General features: G+C 39.9%; 2 protein-coding genes and 1 long non-coding RNA gene across 4 annotated transcripts; 1 reads left to right on the top strand and 2 right to left on the bottom strand.

Moving 5' to 3' along the window:
* Window positions 1-717: 717 nt before the first annotated feature.
* LOC117831446 lies at window positions 718-2,437 on the bottom strand. Its single transcript, XR_004635003.1, has 3 exons — window positions 2,368-2,437; window positions 2,039-2,104; window positions 718-1,063 (listed from the first exon to the last, which is right to left on the bottom strand). It is a non-coding gene; the product is annotated as an uncharacterized LOC117831446 (long non-coding RNA).
* A 3,086-nt stretch (window positions 2,438-5,523) lies between these two features.
* klf4 (Kruppel-like factor 4) lies at window positions 5,524-9,688 on the top strand. 2 transcript variants are annotated; one of them, XM_034710407.1, is made up of 5 exons: window positions 5,524-5,868; window positions 5,987-6,098; window positions 6,752-7,664; window positions 8,316-8,486; window positions 8,908-9,688. In XM_034710407.1, exons 1-5 carry the CDS (start codon window positions 5,864-5,866, stop codon window positions 9,081-9,083), a joined length of 1,377 nt encoding a protein of 458 aa, XP_034566298.1. In that variant the 5' UTR covers window positions 5,524-5,863; the 3' UTR covers window positions 9,084-9,688. The 2 variants fall into 2 exon arrangements, with proteins under 2 accessions (XP_034566298.1, XP_034566299.1); XM_034710408.1 differs by having other exon boundaries at window positions 5,526-5,868; window positions 7,082-7,664.
* Window positions 9,689-11,390: 1,702 nt separating this feature from the next.
* Window positions 11,391-20,860, bottom strand: rad23b (RAD23 homolog B, nucleotide excision repair protein). The gene is made up of 10 exons (XM_034709667.1): window positions 20,627-20,860; window positions 18,763-18,844; window positions 16,092-16,171; window positions 13,379-13,560; window positions 13,241-13,290; window positions 13,002-13,129; window positions 12,688-12,820; window positions 12,455-12,582; window positions 12,125-12,319; window positions 11,391-11,962 (listed from the first exon to the last, which is right to left on the bottom strand). The coding sequence occupies exons 1-10, from the start codon at window positions 20,690-20,692 to the stop codon at window positions 11,849-11,851; spliced, it is 1,158 nt and encodes a 385-aa protein (XP_034565558.1). The 5' UTR covers window positions 20,693-20,860; the 3' UTR covers window positions 11,391-11,848.
* Window positions 20,861-22,992: the final 2,132 nt, after the last annotated feature.

Raw genomic sequence — 22,992 nt, 5'->3', positions numbered from 1 at the left:
AGTTGGTTGCATCCCAGCGTGGCCGCAGCCCTGTCCTGCTATAGAGGTTTGGCTGGGATTGTCCAAACAAACAGCCACTGACTCAAACCTCATCCATATGCATACCATCTCATAGCACAACTGTCTGTTAGTACAGTAGGCCAGTGGGAAAAAAACAAGACAATTTTGTCATAAAAGAGACCAAAGCTAATTTCTGTCACTGGGATGATTTATGTGCTTAGCTCTGCTTGCTGGTGTTCAGTGTGTCTAGACCAAAGTAACAGGTGTCTTTAACTCTGTAGGCCTGAAAACAAGGCATGAACTCAAGCTCTCCATTTTTAAATGATCTGACTGTAGAAACTCTGCATTTAAGGGTTTTTATCATTCCATTAAGGGTGATTTTACAGGTCTAGATCATACTCTATATTAGCAAAGACCCAACACCAAGAAAAGATAAGATAGTCACACCTTACAGACATGACTCAGTCATATCTCATCTTAATCTACCATGAGCAGAACATTTTGCAGCATTTTGCAAGTTACAGTGACAAGGAAACACTTCCCTTTAACAGGCAGAAGCCTCAAGCAGAATCAGACTCATATTAGGCAGCCATCTGCCTCAGCTGAGTTGGCAACTGTTGAAATGTTGTTGAAAACCGGGTCAAGTTCTTCTGAGGTCTACTCAGAGAAGTTGATTAGACGTCTCTGTGTAGACCAACTTTTACAGGGAATCCCACATCTGCCATGAGTCATCTCAAATTCAAAAGTCTATTAAAAACAGTTTCCAAGTTGCATCTTGTTTACATTGTGGCTAAAAAAGTGTAATACAGGTCATCACAGTCACCAACAATAAACTTAAAAGAGGGCACCAGAACACAAACTTGCGACTTCCTGCACAGAAGACAGCCTTGAGGTATCGATCAGATACATCAGCATATAAGGGTCTTTCTACCTTTGGAACCAGAGCTGCTCAGTCTCCTTTTGCTTCTCCTGTGGGGGATGTTTGAAATGACTCCCTTCATGATGTCTCTGGAGCTTCTTGTTATCATCACATTGGCCATACATTTTCTGTATTCATGATTTTCTATGGGAAAAAAAATGCATTAAAGTACAAGTATGCCGCCGTGGACTGGATTTAAATGGCTGCTGGAAAATGCGTTTAACGAAATACCATCCTAATAATCATTTCCGTCTTTTTTTCACCTCTAAAAGTACCAATTTATCAAAAATTATAAGACAAAAATGTGTCTTTAGACATGTTGAGGTCATAACTGTAATTTAGCCGGTGGAGAACTGGTTAGGCCTTGGTCAATTTGATCTGATTCCACCATGTTGGCAACCAAATTTTCAATGTTGGAATCCAGGTTGTTGCTCACTGGATTATTTGGCAGCTACTTTGACAATCAGTCATAAATTCAAGTCATTTTTTAAGTGAAATATCAGGCATGCAATTCTTTCAGTTTTTCAAATGTGTTGATGTACTGCCTTTTGCAGTATCATTGTAATCAAGGTGTGTACATCTTTTGGGTTTGGGTCTGGACTGATACTCAAATCTGATTTTGTAGCTTAATCAATAAATTATAAAAACAAAAAAGGTAATTTATTAGTTTTAATTTCTAGAACTGAATGCTTGATCCTGAATTTGGATTTCAGTTTTGTTGTTTCTTCCTTATTTGTCAAGCACAGACACTTTATGATCTTTGATTAGGTCTTGGCGTCAGTGAACTTGCAGTTACAATCACAAGTATAATTGCTATTGTAAATAACTAATGATAATAATACTGACTTTTAATCAAAACACTGCTGTTAAAAAAAACAAACCAATCAAAATACAAAAAGCTAGACCTGTCCCCCGGCCTTGTTCTTTGGCTTTATACAGCTTGACAAATCTGACACAAAGTCCCTACATGTATAATTGTATTAGAGCTAATGTGAGATGGAGCGGAGGAAAGTGTAGCACTAGGAATCAAAAAAGCTTGACTCAGCTTTAAAAAATTAAGGAAAGAATGAAAGCTATTTTTTAATTACTGAACAGCATCTGGAAGAGAGCACTGCAAACCTCAATATCTGGAGTTATGATCCGGTGGTGCTCATATTCACTTGGGTGCTTTCCAGGAGGGGGAGACTTAACCAAGAGACACCGGAGGAAAACTATGTAAGTCACAGGCACGTCGAAATACTCTACAGTGGTGCATCGAATTATATGACTATTTACTCTCTATTAAGATAATATCAATGTTTAGAAGGAGATTAGTAGCTGAGTTTGATCTGGATTTGAATATTAGCATAACCTATGAACATGTCAACTGCACTGTAACTGTTTTAAAAATATTGAATGTCAAAGCGGTCGAAACTCTTGCCTCTGCCAAGAACAGCACCTGAGCTCACCTTTGAAAGGATAACTGTTTGAGGCTGCTTTCTCAAGACTGTGTCATGACATCCATGCTGGATCCACACTGTAAAAAAAAAAAAGAGAAAAAACACTGAGGACATTTGTTGATTTTGATGACATGAAGAAATGACAGTGATAATGGAGTTAAGAAGTTATCCTTGAGGATAAAACAACATTACATCAACAATTTCCCATCAGCTTCTGTGTTTAAGTCACCAGTTCCTTTAACATAAAGTCTATATCTGGAGCAGTGTGATGAATGATTGAATGATTCATCATGGGCAGGGTATTGCAACTTGTTCTATCATATCCTCTTCACAACATTCACTTAATACTGTAAGAGTTGCATTAACATATTCCATACAAGGGTTTGGTGTGCGTTACTAAATCACCATGACTTCATTGTGTCAGGGAAAGCGTACAGTGGTGTCATCTTCCCTCCCTTTATCTTTTTTTCCCCCTCTTTTCCTCCTCTCTCTGTCATTACTGCGATATGAAGCACCTCAAGTTGTCAAAGTCAAGTCTTTGTTTTCAGGATCATTTTCAAAACCTTTATCCCACACCATAAAGAATATGGCTATAATGACACGGCTGCTATTGTATTCTTACCTGCTGTAGGAAGCAGGTCTTCAAGAACAAGAGGTGGAGTGCAAACATAGGCTGTTTTAAGCCATCACTTTTCAACACACAACTAGAGACAGAATTACACTCGGGTACAAGTTGGATTAAGAGTCTTATGATTAAATAAAGACACAATAAAACATGGTTTGCCCAACAGGATACATTTTTCTTTACAAATCTTCAATGCAGTTGTAGTCTCTATTTTTTCCCACCAGTTATTGTTTGCTAACCAAAGCAATGCACCTCCATGCAATTTAAATACACTGAATGAGGACACCAGCATACACTGGCAGTAAATGTGTCCTGTTGCAACGACAGCATGTTTGTTGACATGCCTAACGGACAAGATCCTGATGCAGCAGGATCAGCGGCAAGCGCTTTGTTTGCTCTCACACTGAACTCTTGAGTAAATGTGTCTAATTATGTTGGACTGAGAGGTTTGTGTTAGCTCGCTAGCTCTGAGCAAACACTGCCTGAACCCAATTCAAACTCTACAGTAAGCTGTCTCTGTATTTTTATGTTCCCAGGTGAGTCCTTTCCCATACAGAACTGTCATACTGTGGTGCCAACGTCAGTCTTCTGACAGGAGGCCACAGTGTGAATTTTAAGGAATAAACATTATTAAGTGAAGGCGGGCCAGATAGAAGCCCAAGGTAAAGTTCTTTATTCATTCACATTAAACCTACCTGTGTGTTCTCTACATCACATTTGAATAACATTTGTTTTTTTGATAATAAAGTGCTCTGACTGAATATTTGTATGTTTTTCATGTTTATGTTGTTGTAATTTGAACAAGCACAAACTATTATTTTTTTGTAAAAGGCTTTATGTACTGTAAACTGGCATTTATATCAAGCTTATCAGTGGTTGTTAATGAATACATAATAATAATATAAATGGATAAAAAATACATTAATATTAGTATTGTAGAAAAAATGTGATGAAGTTTGTGCATATGTTGTGGGTTAGGCTCTATTGCAATCTAGTGATGTAATACAAACAAGAGTAGTAGGCCTACCCATATTGCTTTGCAAGTTGTAAGGCGTTTATTATTTTATCTTCAACAACACACCAGTATATCCATGTATACTCAGAAACAAGAGTAGAATTGATAGTGTAAGGCTGTAATTGCATTTGTTGTGATACAGTACAGGTTTAACCGCCCCCTAGCTTGAAGCTATGTTGGCTAATGGTCACCCAGGTATGGAAGCCCTAAAAGGACATGATTAAATACATTTTATTTTCTCAGTTTTCTCAAGATAACAAGTTAATTTTGTCATTATCTTGAGAAAACAAAACTTGTTATCTCAAGATCTCAACTTATTTTTCTCGTGTTAATGAGATAATTTATCTAATTTTATCCAGAGAACGAAGCTCGATTATGCTTTTCTGATCTTCAATCTGTAAGATAAATGTCTCGCAGCGAATTGTCTTTTTATTTTTTACTGAGGCAAAATGTTCTAAACAATATTCGTGAAAAAAAAAACAATTAAAGAAACTGATAACAGGCCTTTCCTTTGAGCTGAAGTTACTTGATTACCATATGCATAAATATGCACCTTTTATGTTTAGTACGAAAGCCCTAAAAGAATACGATTTCATACATTTTATTTTCTCAGTTTTCTCAAGATCTCTACTTATTTTTATCATTATCTCCAGAAAACAATGTTTGTTATCTTAAGAAAAAAAAAAAAGTTGCGATCTACAGAAAACAGAGAAAATAAGATGTGTTTAAAGCTAGGGTTGGTAGTCAGTTGGTAGTTAGTTTTTCTCTCTTTTTTAAGAACATATTATGTATTGATTGCCATCGGGACATAAAGATAATTTTAATCAGTATAACAAAAAGTGTATCTAAATCTGACTACCAACCCCAGCTTTGCATACATTTCATTTTCTCAGTTTTCTTGAGATCTCTACTTAATTTTCTCGTTATCTCCAGGGCTCAGTCATCACAATCAGGCAGGGAAGTCAAAGATTCAATATGATTCAAGAGAGGGCTTCAGGTCTTATCGAATGTGTTCGAGGAACCATTAAGGGAAAACCAATCTAAAGATTGTTATCTTAAGATAAAGAAAAAAATAAGTTGCGATCTTGAGAAAACAGAAAATTAAATGTATTTACTAATCATGCCCTTTTAGGGCTTCCGTAGTAAGACTATAATTGTATAGCTGTGATAAAGTGCAGGTTTAGCTTGAAGCTATGTTGGCTTATGGTCACCCAGGTGATGCACACTGCAGGTATTATTTAGAAGATAACCAAATAATACTCAGTGTCATTCCCACGTAAGCCAGGCTGAAAAAGTGCGCTTCTTCACCCACTTTTCACAGGGATAACAGCGGTGAGGATTTGTATCGTTGCTAGGTATATAAACAAACCTCTCTCTCTCTCTCTCTCTCTCTCTCTCTCTCTCTCTCTCTCTCCCTCTCCCTCCCTCTCTCCCTCCCTCTCTCTCTTTCCTCCCTCCCTCTCTCTCTTTCTTCCCCGCTCGCCCCAGCCTTTCCCCCACGTGCTCCCTCCCTTGCGCTAAACTGTTTTTCCTTTCTGGTTGCGGGGGTAACCGGCTCTGGGCGTGGCTCTGGCTCCGGTGATTTTTAAGGATACCGCTCACGCGGGTTTCTCAGTACAGACTGCCGGTCGCTGCATGGCAACAGGCGCGAGGGATTCCCCCGTACGCCGCCTCCCCGTCTTCACGTCTATAAAGTGTTTTTGCGTTTAAAGTCAGTCCGTTTGTCGCGCGCCCATCAGCGGCAGCATGTACTGGAATTCAGAATAACGCGCGAGGCGGAGCGGAAACTTTAAACGCGGGGATATTTGACCGAAAAGCCAGTGCAGAGCCACCAAGAGGACACCACCACATACAGATTCTTATTGATGAGGTGTGGAGAAACTTTTCATAACATTTTTTCTAACTGACGATCATTCACTTATTATGGACTAAAAGAGACTGGATCTCTCCTCCAAAAGGATTTACCCCTGTTTTCTGCTCAATTTCAGGCAGCCTCCCAATGACGTCGAGATGGCATTAGGTGGGACCCTGCTACCATCCATATCCACATTTACCAGCGGCCCAACAATCAAGAGCAAAGCCGTAGGAAGTGCCAATCTAGTGAGTAGCTTGTGGTCACTTCTTTTTGCATGTGCATGTCAAGTAGCCACTGGCATCCCCAAAATATGCGAAAGGGAAATATGTAGTCTATGCAGTTCATGCACAGTGCTTTAGCTCCTGTGTTATTATGTGCTTGACACCACACTCTTCTGGGGTGTGCACCTGTTTACATAAGCATAGAGGCTGGGGACGCCAGCAGGGGAAACTGTCGAAAACTGATGCACACTATGATGATATGATTATTTTGTATTCATGGTGAGTTTTGAATTGACTATGAATTATTTGCAACATCTGATGGCAGAGTGAGCCTGAAGATCAAGTGTTACCTACCTGTGCCACCACTAATGCATTTTCTTTGTGAGGGAGAATAATCTGTATTCTAGGAAGTGCTTACTGCCAAGGACACTTGCTACACCAGACTTAGCTGTCATAATAATTACTTTCCATTCCAGATGCAGTGTCTTTTCTGCTTCAAGATTTGAGCTATGCTTTTATCAGACACCCTGTACTGTTCAAAACAAGCACAATTTACTACGTAGTACATGACAAACTCAAGTGTGGCTCTGACTTCACTTCTAAACAGCAACTTGACACAAGAAGCTCATAGAGCAGAGTCATTAATTCCTTTCCCTGACCCTCACCCTTTCCTCTAGAGATGGAAGGAGGAGTTGTCCCATCTTAAGAGAACCAGTGTGCCAACTGGAAGCAGCTGCCCTGACCCTGACCATCCCACTGCCACCAGCACAAGCCCCAGCATGTCCAAAAAACACACAGAGCCAGACCTGGACTTAGACTATGACTTTATCCTGTCGAACTCTATTCTACAGCAGCAACAGCAACAGCAACAACAGCTGCAGCAGCAGCAGCAGCAGCAGCAGCAGCAGCAGCAGCAGCAGGAGGAGGCCATGGCATGCAGCTCTGCCCAGGCCTTGTCTCCCTCCTCGGGCTCCTTTTCCTCATCTTACCCTCTCCCTTCCCCTCAGGGTGCTGCTAGTGAGCTCCTCTACACCATCCCAGACATCAGTGACGTCTCCCCCTCTGGAGGCTTTGTGGCAGAGCTCATGAGACCAGAACTGGACCCTGCTTACCTCCATCCAACCAGCCTCCATGGCAAATTTGTGGTCAAGACAACAATGGACTTGGGAGAGTATAGCCAAGGCGTGAATGTAAGCAAAGCCTGTGTTAACTCTCCGTCAGATCCCACTCCTTCCCGTGCCTCGCCGCCTTTTACATGCCCCAGGATAAAGCAGGAGAACCCCAGTAACTGCACCATCTCGCAGCCCATAGACCTACACCTGGCTGGGGTGAACTCCCAAGGCCGTGGGAGCGCACAGCAGCAGCGCCCAAGCCATTTAGACCTTCATGGCTTCCATGGTGGACAGAGATCCATGACGGCCGGCAGGTTATCCTCATCCTCCTCCCTCTCCCCGGATCATCCTCTGAGCCGGGAGCACTCAGTCCTCGGGCATCCCCACGCTCAGATCTCTCTACCTCCCCAGGGATACCACCATAGCTCCCCACAGGGCTACTCCTCCTATCCTCAGCCTTCCTCCATGCAGTACCAAGGTCAGAACACGTTTCTTTTTTAAGTTTTAAAGCTGCTTTGATAACAGTTCTAAGTCTCTTGTGGCTTCTTAACTCTGTAAATAATTAAACTAACTTCTTTTGATTTTTTCTAAGTGGTTAGAAAATAGCATATATGTTAAAGAAAGTAAAACCCTATAGATTACAGAACATGAAGAGAAAGTCAAAGTCTATATGTTCTATTTAAATACATCTTAAGGGCTTTAATTATACTCTCAAAACCTGCAGTTTAAAAGAACCTAACCCTACAGCTCAGGCTTGTTAAACATACATACCCACTTTTATCTTAATGTTCTTAGCTAGCCAAGATGTATGTGAGACCTTTCTATGCTTCTTTTCATGGCACCATTGTTTTTTTTACACTGGTATGGTATTGTAGCTTTTTAGAAAGTTTCTGTTTTTGCTGCTTTGGTTGAGTCTTTTAAAATTATTGGACATGAAACATGGCTACTTACTTTTGAATTAAGCTGAAAACGATAGAAAATGCATTTGGACATTTTACAACGTTGCGTGTCTAAGGTCATACAGCACTGTCTCCAGCAAAGATCAACCCGACATGATGTAAACAAAGTACAGAAACCAACCCTCTTTATGTTCGTATGTGATAATAGTCCGGATGTTTTGACCCCTCAGAGGCCCTGATGATCTCCAGCGGAGACTGCTTGCCGGAGGAGCCGAAGCCCAAACGAGGTCGGCGCTCCTGGCCGAGGAAAAGAGTTGCCACACACACATGTGACTATGTTGGCTGTGGGAAAACATATACAAAGAGCTCGCACCTAAAAGCACACCACCGCACACACACAGGTATGTAACTGTTTGTTGTTGCAGTGTTTTTTCAGCTTTTTTGGACCCTTGTATTAAATGTTCACATTGAACTAGCATTTTTAATATGTTGGCACTTTTTAAGAAAGTTGTTTCATAATGTTTTTATACCACAGAGCTAATTTTAGCAACACATCTGTATGAACTGACATGTATAGAGTCATGAATGGGGGTTAGATGGGTTGGGGGATGGGATAGGGGAGTTGCTCAGCAGGTGCAGTGAAACAGGTTGATACTGATCTCTGCCCAAATACAAACCCCAGGCCGATTAGCTCCTCTTTTATACGCTAGCTGCAGGACAGGATGGACCTCTTTTCTCCTCAAAGTGAAGGGGAAGGCTGGGCCAGTTTAACCTCAGGGCCAGCACTAACTGCTCTGTGTGTGTATTGTGTTTCCATCAAAGGGGAGAAGCCTTACCACTGCGACTGGGAGGGCTGTGGTTGGAAGTTTGCACGTTCGGATGAGCTCACACGCCACTACAGGAAACACACGGGCCACCGGCCGTTTCAGTGTCAGAAATGTGACCGGGCCTTCTCAAGGTCGGACCACCTCGCTCTCCATATGAAGAGACACTTATGAGACATGGCGATGGCACGAAGGCTCCAAGAAAAAACAACAACAACAACAACAACAACAACAGTATATTTTAGAAGAACCTTGAACAAACTTGTGAGCTACGCTTTTTCGAAACCATAATTTGCCTTCAAGCCGTTGTCAAGCAACAAGACAAGCTGTGGTGTTCACGGCAAAAAAAAAAAAAGAGCCCAGAATTTCTCTCGAGACTGATCCCGTCTTCGCACATTTTGTAGGTGACTCGACGAGACCTCTCAGTCAGGGTTGTAAACTTTTATGAAAGGGACCAAACTGGAATTTGTCTTATTTAACTGACAAGACTTGGAGGACCAGGTGCCAACAGCTTTTAACTGGAAATGTATTTTTGTCAGGGAAACCAGGAGCAACAGACAAACATCTCCAGAGGCCTTCTACCAGCAACATGCTAATAAAGGCACTGTTAACAACCACACACTGTTCAAAATACTGTATTAATAAATACATCTATATTTATACACACATTTCACCTGCAATGCCATTAATTTCAGGTACAATGTTAATTTATACAGAATGGTGCTGAGTGACTCTGATGAAGGTTTTTTAAAGAAAGGTACCAAAGATAGAGGACAATATTCAAATGGGTGAAAAAACAGAAGCAAAGAAAAAGTGCCATAAGGTTGTTTGTGTGTTTCCTAGAAACCTCTCTTCCACAATCTGACACAAATCAGGTGAACACTTCACTTAAAAATGGTGATGGCAATCTTCAATGCACTGCGGTTGCAAAGTGCAATAATTTATATGAGACATTCATATTTTTGTATTGAGTTAACTCTGAACAAAGACGTTTTGTTTATAGCCAAATATGTAATATAATCTTGAATTTGTACATTTGTAAATAAAATTTGCTTTGTTATTGTTTTGTATTTTACAGTATAATAAAATAAAATGTATTTGAATTCAGAAAACAATTATACTTTGATATCACTATTGTTAATTAGTATGTAAACATGTGAAGCGTGTCTGAACATGAAGTTCAGTCATTTTCTCTAGTAGTGTAATTGAGAAGCACCTTTTAATGACAGCACTAGTCCCCAGTCAGCTCACACACAATATCCCCTCTAATAATACCGAGATCGCCACAAGCAAAGTAACACAATGTCGCAGTTAACGTTTTTTTTTCCCTTAAAACACTCCTTCAATTTCCTGTTTCCATGGGTTTCTATTTCCACCTGTCAGTAGGAAGAATAGAGAGGGCAACCCAGTTACTGGTTGACATTCAAATTTGACACTAAATCTGTCACTGATCTGGTGTTTCTCATCTCGGGTGCAACAACAAGAAAACCCAGAAAGATGGAACGGTGAAACAAGGTCTTAGTGTGTTTCAGCTACATACATGTGCTTCATCTTCTTACTGTTTGTGTGTAATGAGTTGAGCTAAATACATTTTTAAATTTTACATGAACAATTTTCATGACACTATTATAAAACGCCTACAAAATGCTTTTAGTATTAACATTTTTTAAGTTAAATTTAACATTGTAAAAATGTTTTAATTTGCAAAAAAGGGAGAAAAAAAATATATTCACCAAAAAGTATTGATCAAAAGCAAAATAAGTTATAAATGTTTCTGCTAAATTCATTAATAGTTCAATGAAGCAAAGAGGACTTCTTAAATTGAACCATATTAACTAAACAACACGTTTCTTTATGTTCAATAACACTCAGTTTTTTTCAACTTTTACCTTCACATGTGACAATGTTAGTATTTAAATGTTTTATTTTGTATAAAGTCACTTTTTCTGTGTTTTTATATATTATTAGGCTGATAAATACAGCATGGAGTATGACTGGGGCAAAACATGTTGTGGTATCTGTCGCCCCCTATAGGTCAGTTCAGTTTTCAGCACGCAGGTCAACAAGGCCCACATTAGGTTCATTTTTCTCTGTGTAGTGTTTTAAAATGTATTTTTTGTGTGTGTTGATACATAGTCATGTTATTTTATGTAGGGTTTTTAACATAACACAGGTTATGTGGCTTTTTGTTACCCTGGTATTTGCAGTTTAACAGGAAATGCACTCATGAAAGGCAAAGACTTACTTAGGCTTCAGCCAAGGTTCAGATTTGTGCACTTGTGCCCCATGTAACTTTCCTGTAAAACAAAATCTTCACTGTTACTAAACCTTACAAAGGGTGTGTTAAAATATGGTCAAGTTAAAATGCCGTCACATATGCCCTGCAGTCAGACTTTTTAATATGGCTCCGGCCTACAGTCCTGCTGATTTTGGTTCAGTTGAGGGTTGGTAAAGAGAAAAAGAATCAGTGCATCCGTGATATTTGCTTTACAGATCTTTAATTTTTTTTCAAATCTCCAATGACTTTTCAACTTCATATCACATTACAATGAGAGTGCATAAATGCCACCCTTAACCCTTCAGACACCCTGGACCTCATGTGAGAATTGCTTCCATTGCTAACTGTATTGATTTTCCTTCTTAAAAAAATCATATTGGATTAACTAAAACATTTTAAAAAATCAATAGCACAAAGGTGATTTCTGATGCAAAGTTATTGTACTTTAATTGTTCCTGTTTCAAACTGAGTACAACAGTCTGTCTTTTTAACACCAGCTGATAATGATCCAGTTTTATTAAGAAAGGTGAACGTGAAAGTGGTGAATAAAACTTTTTTTGGTAATGTAAAAGGCTTGTTGTGGACATACAATGAATACCAGCGATCAAAAAGTAGAGGAAGAAGTAAGACAAAAAAAAAAGTCAATATGAAGATGGCTCGTTTAATCATCGTCGAAGTTCTGTTGTAAAAGGAAGTTGGCGGCCAAGTTCTCGTTCTTCTCGCATGCAAAGTAGGCTTGTATTACGAGTCCCTCTGGAAATCCTAAGGCTTTTAGCTGGAGAGAGAGAGGAACATGTACAAACATCAGACAAAAAACACTCATAATGGAGATACTCTGCTTGATGTTTACTAGAACGTGCTACATATCATACAACAATTATGACAGAGCAGGGATGAACTTTGCACTCAAGGACAAAGGTTATTGACTCCTCCTCACCCGCTCAATTGCCTCTTTCTCCTGAGGTGTGACCTGAATGTAGCTCATGTGACTCCCGCCAGGAGTGTCACCTGCAACTCCTCCAGCTCCCCCTGGTCCTCCCGCTCCACCTCCACCTCCACCGCCTGATGGCACAGCCTCTGGATTGGGCTCATTCAGCATCTGGATGAACTGCTCTTGGTGGTTGCTTATCTCCTGCAGGAGTGAATGAAGAGTTAATGTTTGATTGGGAGCATGGAGAGCAGTCTTGCCTCTTTAACCCCATTTCTTTTTCTGTTTGAAGTAGTCATTTAAAAACTCATAAACCACTGTCTTCTGTCGGTACTTCACCTGCAGAAGCTCAGGATTTTCTCTGCCAATCTCCTGCAGCAGGGCAGGTAGCAGGGCGGCATTCTGCTGGATCAGCTGACGCATCACTTGGAACTGAGGCTGATTTCTTAGGAAACTCAAGGGGTTACCTGAAACAGGAGTGTGAGAGGATTTTAAGCCGAGCTAGAAGACACACAAAGAGGGACATGTTTGCTCTGTTTGCTTGTATATGCAGGATTATACAGAACACTCACCTCCTCCAGCACTTGAAGAGCCAGTGTTTGCAGGGACACTAATTCCAGCTGTGGATGCTGCAGAAATTCCACTCACTGGAGGTACCACTGCTTCAGGTCCAGATGTAGAGCCCTGATCTCTGCCTGGAATACCCTGAAAGAAAAGTCATGGAGTACAAGAGTTAAAACAAAACTGCATCGAACTTTCATGACAATGTCTGCTGAAAAAAAATCAAGTCAGGAAAATCTGACAGCATAGCAAGATAACACAAGCATGACTTCTCCTTCATCTTGAGCCCTATGTGCGTGCTCTACAAATGTAACACTGTTCTTACTGAAAGCAGGTACTCCACAGCTCTGTCGGGGTTGTTGAAGCTGGCTCTCAGAGCTGCTACCACCTGCTCCCTTTCGTATCCCATGAGCATCATCTCGTTCACCATGGCGTCATATGATGGGCCTGTCACTATAAGGACACACAAGCACAAAGAAGGTGGGTGTTTCAGTAGATGTAACATAATGTGTTTTAATTAATAGATGTGCAACTTTTGAATTGTGTTTCTGAATGCTGTCTTACCTAGAGTTGAAACAGCCTCATTGATAAGGTTTACGTTTGAACCCTCAGAGCTGTAAGAGAACAGAGACCATGAGTAACCTTTCAAAGCAAATCAGACAGATGATTCAACATTCAAACATCCTGACTGCACATCTTTACCCGGCAGGAGTGGAAGCTGTTTCGGCCGCTGATGACCGCCTCTCCTCTGGTTTGTCGTCTGTAGGGGAACTCTCTGTCACGTTTTCTCTGCTAGACGATGAGGCATGAGGTGCAGCAGGGGCTGTCGTGCTGGGAGCGGAGGTGCTGGGTGAAGACTGTGGGGTGGCTGAGGCCGTTTTAGCCTAAAGAGAAATGAAAGTTTGATGAAATGTTTCATCTCTAATTTAAAAAATAGTCAGCATAATGTTAAAATCTGAAAACAAAAAAGACTGTCAGCACCAAACTTTTAAATTCAATAAAATTATATGTTGTGTTGGAGCTCTAACAATGTCGATAGTAATCATTCCTTGCATGTAGGGGAGAACAGGGTTGGTTGTCACATGGGTTGGTTGGCACACTCGTTATATCTCGCCACCAGAGGGTGCTGTCTCTCAAATTGGGGTATGGATATTTCCAGAACTAGGATCAGAGCTCACCTACATAGTCTTCTCTGGAGTAAGACAGCTGAACTTGAGGTGAGAGGACTTATATTCAGCTCCTCAGTATTTTTCTTCTAGGCTTTTAAACGATGGGTTTATAACAAAACAAGTGTTACCCTTACAAAGTGTGAGGGGAAAGCTATAGTTTAGATCTTTATTAGATAGCTAACTACTTGTTAGATGGTTGTTAGCCTTGATACTAGCAAAAAATTCCACTTGGGGTTGGTCGTCCCATTCTCTTTGGGATTGGTTGTCACATGTAACGCTTAGTTGAGTAGTCCATTATTGTTCGGCCTATTTGTTTTGTTCTTTATGTTGTTATATAGGCTGGCCTAAAGATGTGCTTCCTGTTCATGTTCCTTACTCATTTTATGTTAAAATGCATTACGTTATGTAGGCCTATCACTTGTCATAGCAATTAAACTTTCAAATTTAGTTCTGCCTTCTTGCCTTTTTAAAAGATTTTTCCCCTGGGAATACCATTGTGACAACCATCCCTGTGATGGGGGACAGAGTGTCTTGGATAATTAATTGCCTCTTTGTTACAGTGAGTGGGAAAATGAGAGGGATACACATTTCAAGCCAACACCTTAAGCTTCAATTCAATGTAGGAATGACTATTGAAAGATGTTTTGATGATGAGCAATCATCAAAACAGTAAAAAGTGTGACAACCAACCCCGTTCTCCCCTATATGTGTATGTTTAATTTATGGTAAAACATACACAATAACAACGAACAGGCCAATTATTAGACATATGTTACCAAAAAATATTACACTTGTTTATTTTGCGAAAAATAGCTAATAAGATGCTGTTATTGGTTCATAATAAATACAAAATAATTTTAAAGTAGAATTAAGAAGAATAATTTAATATACCGACCAGATGAAAGTTGCGCTTAAGCACTTACAGAAAGATTTCTGAACATCCCAAAACAGGCCACAACATTTTAGAGTAACTTCAAGATGAATAAAAGTTCCACCTTTTCATTCCATCCACAATTAACTTTACTCAGTTAACACTTCCAAATTAGGACTGTAATGTTTGAATTAGTTCAGGTGTGGCATATTTTCAACTGTTCCTTACATGGTTAAAGTAAAAACACTTAATGAGTCCAATTTCCGTCTCAAAGCTAAAAAAAAATCTGAATTGGTAAATAAACAACTTCAGCTTCTTTCTGAATTTTGGAGTAGATGACTCAAACTACACTACCTGACATTAGTAGTTTAAATAGATACAGTACTTATTACATCAGTGTACTGATGCACACTCAGATGCAGCAGCGTCTTTTATTTAATGCAGCCACCACATAACTTTGCAGGGGGTGAGTAGTTTAACGTTTGAAGCCGTTACTGGAGTGCTTCTGCTTCCTGTGACTTTATTGTCACAAATGGTGCATCTTGGGGCACCGTTTTCCTTGCGGTCTATGTGCACGCCCCATATACAGAGGCTATAGTCCTCGTCACAGAGGTCGTGGGTTCGACTCCGGCCTCGACCATTTGCTGCATGTCCTCCCCCACTCTCTGCTCTCCACATTTCCTGTCTCTCTTCAGCTGTCCTGTCCATTAAAGGCGAAAATGCCCAAGAATATGACTTAAAATAACAAATGGTGCATCTTTCTCTACAAGTTTGATGGAGAAGTGTTGTGTTTATGTGTTGTGCGAGTGCTGCTGTGCCTTCTTGCTTGTCATAGAGGTCTCCACAGTCCATGATGACACAGGCGAGCTTTGGATGATTTGTTACGAGCATTATACAAAAGTACTGCTGACATTTGGAAATGATGGAGTCACGCCTGTTTTGTATTCATACTGATTTACATTTACACGTTCTAATAAAAATACGTGACTCCAAATAAACAGCCTTTAATTATCTTAGCTTACTGATGTATCCACTCCTATGGTCTATTTCACTTTGGGTTGTCTGTGCTTGAGCAATACGTCAACCAATACTAATCAACGTTAGAAACAACCTTTGACAAACCTGCCTTGAACTTGCTCAGTGATATTTAAAGTTTGCACCAAGTCAGAGTAATTCAAATCATGTCTATTGTCACATCACATCCACACATTATAAGGGATGCATCAACACACCTGAAGTGCGTCAGTACCAAATGATACTCCCCCTGTTGAAAGGTATTGACCTACCTTTAACAATGCTGACATTCAAAGATTGTAGCGCTAGGATAAGTTTCAGAGAGTGACTATATTTCAGTGACTATTCCTTATTTACAAACCTTTGTCACCATGACGACCACAAAGTTCTTCTCACTGATTTTGTATTCTTTGAGAGCCGTGTCATCGCTGAGGATTTTACCTGCAAAAAAAAACATAAGAGGAAAAAAATGAGTCACAATCATTTCACCTGACGTGAACTCTGGAAACCATGCAGGGATGTGACAATAGATGGTGTCATATTTAAAGTATGAAAAGAGGATTTTTGAGCTGATACGTTTCCTGCTGGTGTCACCACATCTGGTTCTTTATGTTACTCTATTGTAAAGTACTTTTGTTGTGTGGTATACATGCATCTGGGAAGCAGTTTTATGTAGGGCACAAGAGTCTTATATTCTACAAAACACCTTCATTAAGCACACAGACTGAAAAACATCTTTAACCAATGTTGGAGTTTTGTCTTTTAGGATTGCTTCTACAAGAACAGTGATGTAATGGTAATTTTTTAAAAATCACAAAAAGCCTGTTACCATTTTTTTCCCCTCCATTTTCCCCAGCTTATCTGTCTTTTCAATGACAGACAACTGCAAAGCTTGTTTGAACAACTAAAAGTAGAAATGTCATGTAATACTTCTGCTTGCCCAAGCTGCAACCTTTGGAGTGACATACAGTCAGCCTGTGTGGACAGATACTGACAGACAGAGGTGCTGTTTAATGCAGATGGGGTTTCAAACGTTTAGTGTATCTACACTTCCTGCTTGACATAACAAAACATTTGTCTTGCAATTCAAGTAACATAATAGTGTGCTAGCTTTAGTCTAACAGGCGCTGAAAGAGCTCTCAGTGTAATAATGAAACAAGTTCTAAGGATTCATGCTTAATCCAACTATAAACAAAGGAATAGAAACAAGAGGGCTCACATATTGGGTAATAACATACTAACAGAAACAGTTAATGACTTGTTTACGCTAGCATTGTTTGTAAACAACCACTCCTGAATCAGTTTTTTCCTAAAATAATTCAGTGTCCTGAAAAGGGATGTTTTAAGTTAATCCCATAGACTATATAAATAGTGGATGTAGTATCCGTGACGTCACCCATCTGTTCCTGAGCGCTGTTCCGAAGCCAATCGGCGGCGGCCATATTGGAAATGCAGAACTCAACCAGGCCTAGTGTGACGTAATGAGGCGGAGTTTGAGCCTCTTAGCCAACAGCTATGTGTTCCCGTCTGGGAGTCATGTCAGTCATGTCCTTATTTGGGCAAAAACTTGTAATCTTAATATCTTCTGAACCGTTGCATTAGAAAAAATTAACCCCCCGTAACAGTGTGTTGATAGAGAAATTAGCTACGTAGAGCCAAGCTGTTTTTTGAACCAGGCTGTAAACATGTTTATTCATGCTGCAAAGATCGTCTTTTTTGAATTGGTGTCCGGTGTTTCTGCAGCCAGCCTCAAGCGGATTCTTGATGAATTGCAGTTTATAACACTTCCGTATGGGCTTCATCCTTTAAGACCAGAAGTTGCCGCTTGATTAAAACACAAGAACCTGCACAGTAGTGCAAGTAACCACTGAAGGACTGAACAGAAGCTGGGTCATTTGTCATTGGCAAGCTGCATGAGATTCCAGCTGTAGGGTTCAACCTTTATTTGTGGAAGCTGGCTTCACAAAACCTGAAGCCCCAATTAAAGATATAGGGTGTCACAAAGGTGGTTGTGAACTTTCTCTGTTAACTCAGGCTTTCTGCGACAGCCTCTAGGCTCTTCCTGCCATTTGAAGGCTGGATATTTACGGCCCTTGTGTGCAATGTGTGGGGCACTGTTGGTCCGCTTCTGACCCTCACTCTGAGGTAGTAACAGAGGCAGAACAGGGGGGAAGAATGTAGTTGTGTGTTGTCTCTATAGTTAGCCTTTTTACGGTAAGATTCTGCAGCAGCACCATGTCACTCCTCACGCCTCTGTACTTTTACATCTAAAGCCTGGTTTATACTACTGTGTCGACCCTACGGTGGTCAACGCGGACGTGAGCACTACATACTTGTGCGTCGATGTGTCCATGTCAGGCAGCAATAGTCCGCCGACACGCTTGTGGTCTCTCTGATAGTCCCTGTTTCTGGCCCTGCTACATTTCGGTTTACTTTTTTCACAGCGATTCTGAGCATATTATGTTAATTTACAGCTAATGCATGTTGCTTTTTACACCGATACAGAAATGATTACAGGGAGGAATAGAGAGGACACATCTGAGGTGAGGAAACACATTGCTGATGTGCAGGGATCCTGGAAGTGCTGTAAATACGGAAAATACAATGCCACTGAGAGGACTAATCACAGGGATTGCGGTCTGCGTTGATTTGATGCATAATTACATTTAGGAGGAGGTGCACGTCAGGCTTCTCCCTGCAGCAGCCCAATACTGGTGGCCCTGTGTGTGAGTTTACATTATAATTTCACATGCATAAACACAGGAGGTATCTTTCTGTCAGCTCAGATGTTTTAAAGTGATGCAGTTTTGCTTGTAACAATATTTTTTTTCTACCTTCACGGCCATGCAAGTTCCATTTTATACCAACAGTGGGGGGTAACAGTCCCGTCTTGAACAGGCAACGTGAAAGGGATTTGTGTGTTCTGAGTGCTTTGGCTCTGGGAATCAAGGCGGTGCAAAGGAAGAAGAAGATGAAATGTCTCCTTAGGAAGGGTAATGACTTAAGAACAATTGAAACATGCTATAACATACCAGCATATATCAGCTTCAGTCCATCAACTGAAAAATTGTCCTTTCCTTTCTCCTCTTCAATCCTCTCCTTCAGTGTCTTCACCTGTGAAACAAAACATGATTACTACATTGTTTCTCTTCTCAAAGTGGTTACATACTGTGTTGATTCATTAAAGTTTGAAGTGAACAGTAGTGCTAACACAATCGTAAACTAGTGTTGACATAGTATGACACAGTTAGTGATCTAAAAGCATATTTAAAAAAGGATTTCAATCACAGGCAGATACCAAAGCAAGTGTCATCAAAAACCAAGGTCACTTAGGAGTTAAAAGTTTTGTGTACACACAAAATTGTATCCATTATACTTTATTGCATTACATGTTATTAGGGATGTAACGGTATTGTAACTATCGCGGTATTTCGGTATCAAAATTCTCACAATAATACCGTGGAATGTGACGGTATCAAACAGGGACTCGGAGTACTCCCGCTAGTGTAGTTTTTTTTCTGGCGCCATTGAGTGGGCCGGTCTGAGAAGCAAACATCATCTCCCATGATCCCCTGCGCAGTGCAGGAAGAGATGGTGGAAAGCACAGAGGGGGAGCGGAGCGGAAAACTTAAACTAGTGGAACCTCCTGCGAAGTTTAAATCAGAAGTAAGGACGCAGTTTGGTTTTGCAGTAAACAAAAACGATCGAGGAGAAAACATGACGGACATTAAAAAAAAAAAACTGTTTGCAGACACTGCCAGACCGCTATCGTCTACAAGTCGGGGAATACAAGTAATATGAGAAGCCACTTGAAGAATCATCACCCTGCAGCCGGGATTTAAAAGGACTACTACGACATTTTTTTCAAAGTCATCTTATTTTTTTGACAATACCGCAACAATACCGTACCGTGGCCTTAATACCGTGACGATATTGTACCGTGAGATTTTGATATCGTTGCATCCCTACATGTTATGCTAATATAGTGCACGTTATTTGCAAACTTGCATATTTGAATTGAACTGAAAGCCTTTGTAAGATGATATAATGACAAAAAATCCCCCCTAAAGGAAACATGCACATATAAAAGCTCAAAGTTGGAGCAAAAAAAGTATTTATATTAACAAATTCGCCAATTCTGACACTTCTGGTCATATTACATACCCATATTTATTTTTATTTATTGCTTAATCTGTCATTACCAACCATAATCACACCATGTCAACCTGTAACTACTGAATCATTTTTTAATACTGCCTGTAATTACCTCTATTTAATCTAAATTCCATTGTAACATTGTAGAGATATAAATTGTATTCTAGCTTTATTTATCTATTTAAAATTTTACTTATTTTATTTTATTTTATATTATTTTACTTATTGAAACTTCTTCTTGATTGTACTTATGTCTGGGTTGCTGTAACAACTGAATAAAGTAATATCTTATCTTAATTCGACAAATACTATATAAGTCAACATTTGACCTTTTCACATTATTTAAGTACGTTAATAAACTGTTTCTGGTACGTAACGACAGTTGAAGTTAATCTAACTCTCCAATTCACAAATAGAAACCCATTATCAGCGTTGGTGCTCACTTGTCATCTCCACACCACCCCCATCTGAAACCTTGAATGGGCCACGGCTAAATGCTGATACTCCAAACTACTTCCGGACCGGTTTAAAATAAATGACTGAAATTTGGTTCACTTCCTCGTCAAACCCAACCCATTTAAACGGGAACGACTTGTCCGCATACCATATTTTCCTCATATCCCCACAAACCTATCTACTGACCGTCCACTTTTGAATTTCTAAGGAACAAATGCCCTCGCTTCCAGGACATACCCAACTCCCACTCCACCCCCTTCAGAAATGCAAGGTTTCAACTCTCACCGTCTCCTCCTCATCGATTTCGATTTTGAACGTCTGCTGCTGGAGGGTCTTAAAAGTTATCTGCATTTTGACGTCAGTATTTTTACACCCTGCTTTGGTTTAATCGTTGTATGTCCAACTTGAAGTAACCGTGTCTGCTTTCGTTGGCTCATCACAAACTGTCAGCCGCCATGCCTTCTCGCTTTTCTTCTTCTGTGTAAAACTGTGAGGACACAGCGCCCCCAGTGGTCGACCTGGGAACTACAGTCTTCTTCTTCTGTGGTAATTAGCATCCATAATTGTAGCATTACTGCCACCTTCTGGATCTTGTTAGTTTAACAGTGCAAAATATTTATAGCATGTCCTATGTCCTTAGTACGGCCCGGGGGCCAATCGCGGCCCAAGGTCCATTTATTTATGGCCCCAAGCTTCCATCTTAAATTGTGTCATTTATAGAAAAGACTTTAATCATCTTCTAAATCATCTGTATATTTGCAGTTTCTTTTAAGCACACAAACAAAACTAAAGTCAGTCCAGAAAAATCTCAAAAAGCTTATTATGGACTACCTGTCTAAAGCCAAAGCACTAAGAATTCTGCAAGAAGGCAATACAAAAGAAACACAAGAACTCTTAAAGCTGACAGGTTTTCAAATGAATGTTTTTATCATGATGTGAAAATGTTCTCAAAAGAGGACACAAGACAAGATCAAAATTATGAAATCATACAGAAAAGGCAAAATTTGGTGCATAAAAATAGTTCAGAACTCAGGAAAATAATTATTTGGTTCTTAAAATGTTGTCTGCTGGTCAGACAAGTCTTAAAAACAACATGAAATAGAAATGTGATGAAATCCAGATCGTGATCCTGCCATAGAAAAATAATGATACAATATTTTTTCCCCTACTGAAAAACATTTTCCTCCAGAAGAAGATAAAGTTTGCTAATGTTTACGTGGCTTGTGGAGAACTGAGGACTACCTAGTTTAAAATAATTATTGAATAGAGATTTCATATATAACTTTTATGATTCCTAAGTCACAGTAGGAGCCTCTGGCCCTGAGGTATTCTGACAACATCATATGTGGCCCTCTTTGAAAAAAGTTTGGACACCACTGATTTATAGTGTCCATAGAATTTATGAAAATGTCCACAAAACCCAACCCTCCTCACACCATGTCCCGTTCAATAACCTAGACACAATAATCTGATTGTTTTCTACGGTGGCCCTGAAGGACAAAACAAATTTAACAACAAATTTACAAAAGAAAACACTTTTACAAAGTTGGAGACAAATTTACATTTTGGAAAACATATTTTAATCAATCAATCAATCAATCAATCAATCAATCAATCAATCAATCAATCAATCAATCAATCAATCAATCAATCAATCAATCATCCAATCATTCAATCATTCAATCAATCAGTTTGTAGCTGTATATTTTAACTTAACTTTGCAAAAAAATAATGGTTTGTGTGTTGAAAACCCTTTTACATAAGTGTTTTTATAAAAAGCCTTGTAATTGCCCAATTTTGTGCATTTATTCTGTTACAAAACCATCCTTTTACTAACCCTAGGGTTAGTAAAAGAGTTGTGATTAGGGTTAGGGTTGGAATTAGGGTTAGGATTAGGGTTATGATTAGGGTTAGGGTTACGGTAAGGGTTGGGGTTAGGGTTGGGATTATGGTTAGGGTTAGGGTTAGTATTAGGGTTAGGGTTATGATTAGGGTTAGGGTTATGATTAGGGTTAGGGTTAGGGTTATGATTAGGGTTAGGATTTGGATTAGGGTTAGGGTTAGTATTAGGGTTAGGGTTATGATTAGGGTTAGGGTTATGATTAGGGTTAGGGGGTTAGGGTTAGGGTTATGATTAGGGTTAGGGTTAGGGTTAGGATTAGGGTTAGGGTTAGGATTGGGGTTAGGGTTAGGATTAGGGTTAGGGTTAGGACTAGGGTTAGGGTTAGGACTAGGGTTAGGGTTATGATTAGGGTTAGGGTTATGATTAGGGTTAGGGGGTTAGGGTTATGATTAGGGTTAGGGTTATGATTAGGGTTAGGGTTATGATTAGGGTTAGGGTTAGGATTAGGGTTAGGGTTAGGATAGGGTTAGGGTTAGGGTTAGGGTTATGATTAGGGTTAGGGTTAGGATTGGGGTTAGGGTTAGGATTAGGGTTAGGGTTAGGGTTAGGGTTATGATTAGGGTTAGGATTAGGGTTAGGGTTATGATTAGGGTTAGGATTAGGGTTAGGGTTATGAATAGGGTTAGGGTTAGGGGGTTAGGGTTAGGGTATGATTAGGATTAGGGTTAGGGTTAGGGTTTGGATTAGGGTTAGGGTTATGATTAGGGTTAGGGTTAGGGTTAAGATTAGGGTTAGGGTTAGGATAGGG

Source organism: Notolabrus celidotus, chromosome 19, assembly GCF_009762535.1.
Source record: "Notolabrus celidotus isolate fNotCel1 chromosome 19, fNotCel1.pri, whole genome shotgun sequence".
NCBI lineage: Eukaryota > Metazoa > Chordata > Actinopteri > Labriformes > Labridae > Notolabrus > Notolabrus celidotus.
This window is presented reverse-complemented; position numbering and strand designations above follow the sequence as displayed.

Excerpts from the sequence above, each read along its gene's own strand:
- rad23b (XM_034709667.1), bottom strand. The coding sequence starts at position 20,692 with ATGCAGATAACTTTTAAGACCCTCCAGCAGCAGACGTTCAAAATCGAA. Across the intron at positions 13,291-13,378 it reads ACAGCTTCCACTCCTGCCGG|CTCTGAGGGTTCAAACGTAA; the intron begins GTAAAGATGTGC and ends GTTCTCTTACAG. Across the intron at positions 13,130-13,240 it reads TGAGGCTGTTTCAACTCTAG|TGACAGGCCCATCATATGAC; the intron begins GTAAGACAGCAT and ends GTGTCCTTATAG.
- klf4 (XM_034710407.1), top strand. Across the intron at positions 6,099-6,751 it reads CCGTAGGAAGTGCCAATCTA|AGATGGAAGGAGGAGTTGTC; the intron begins GTGAGTAGCTTG and ends CCTTTCCTCTAG. Across the intron at positions 7,665-8,315 it reads TTCCTCCATGCAGTACCAAG|AGGCCCTGATGATCTCCAGC; the intron begins GTCAGAACACGT and ends TTGACCCCTCAG.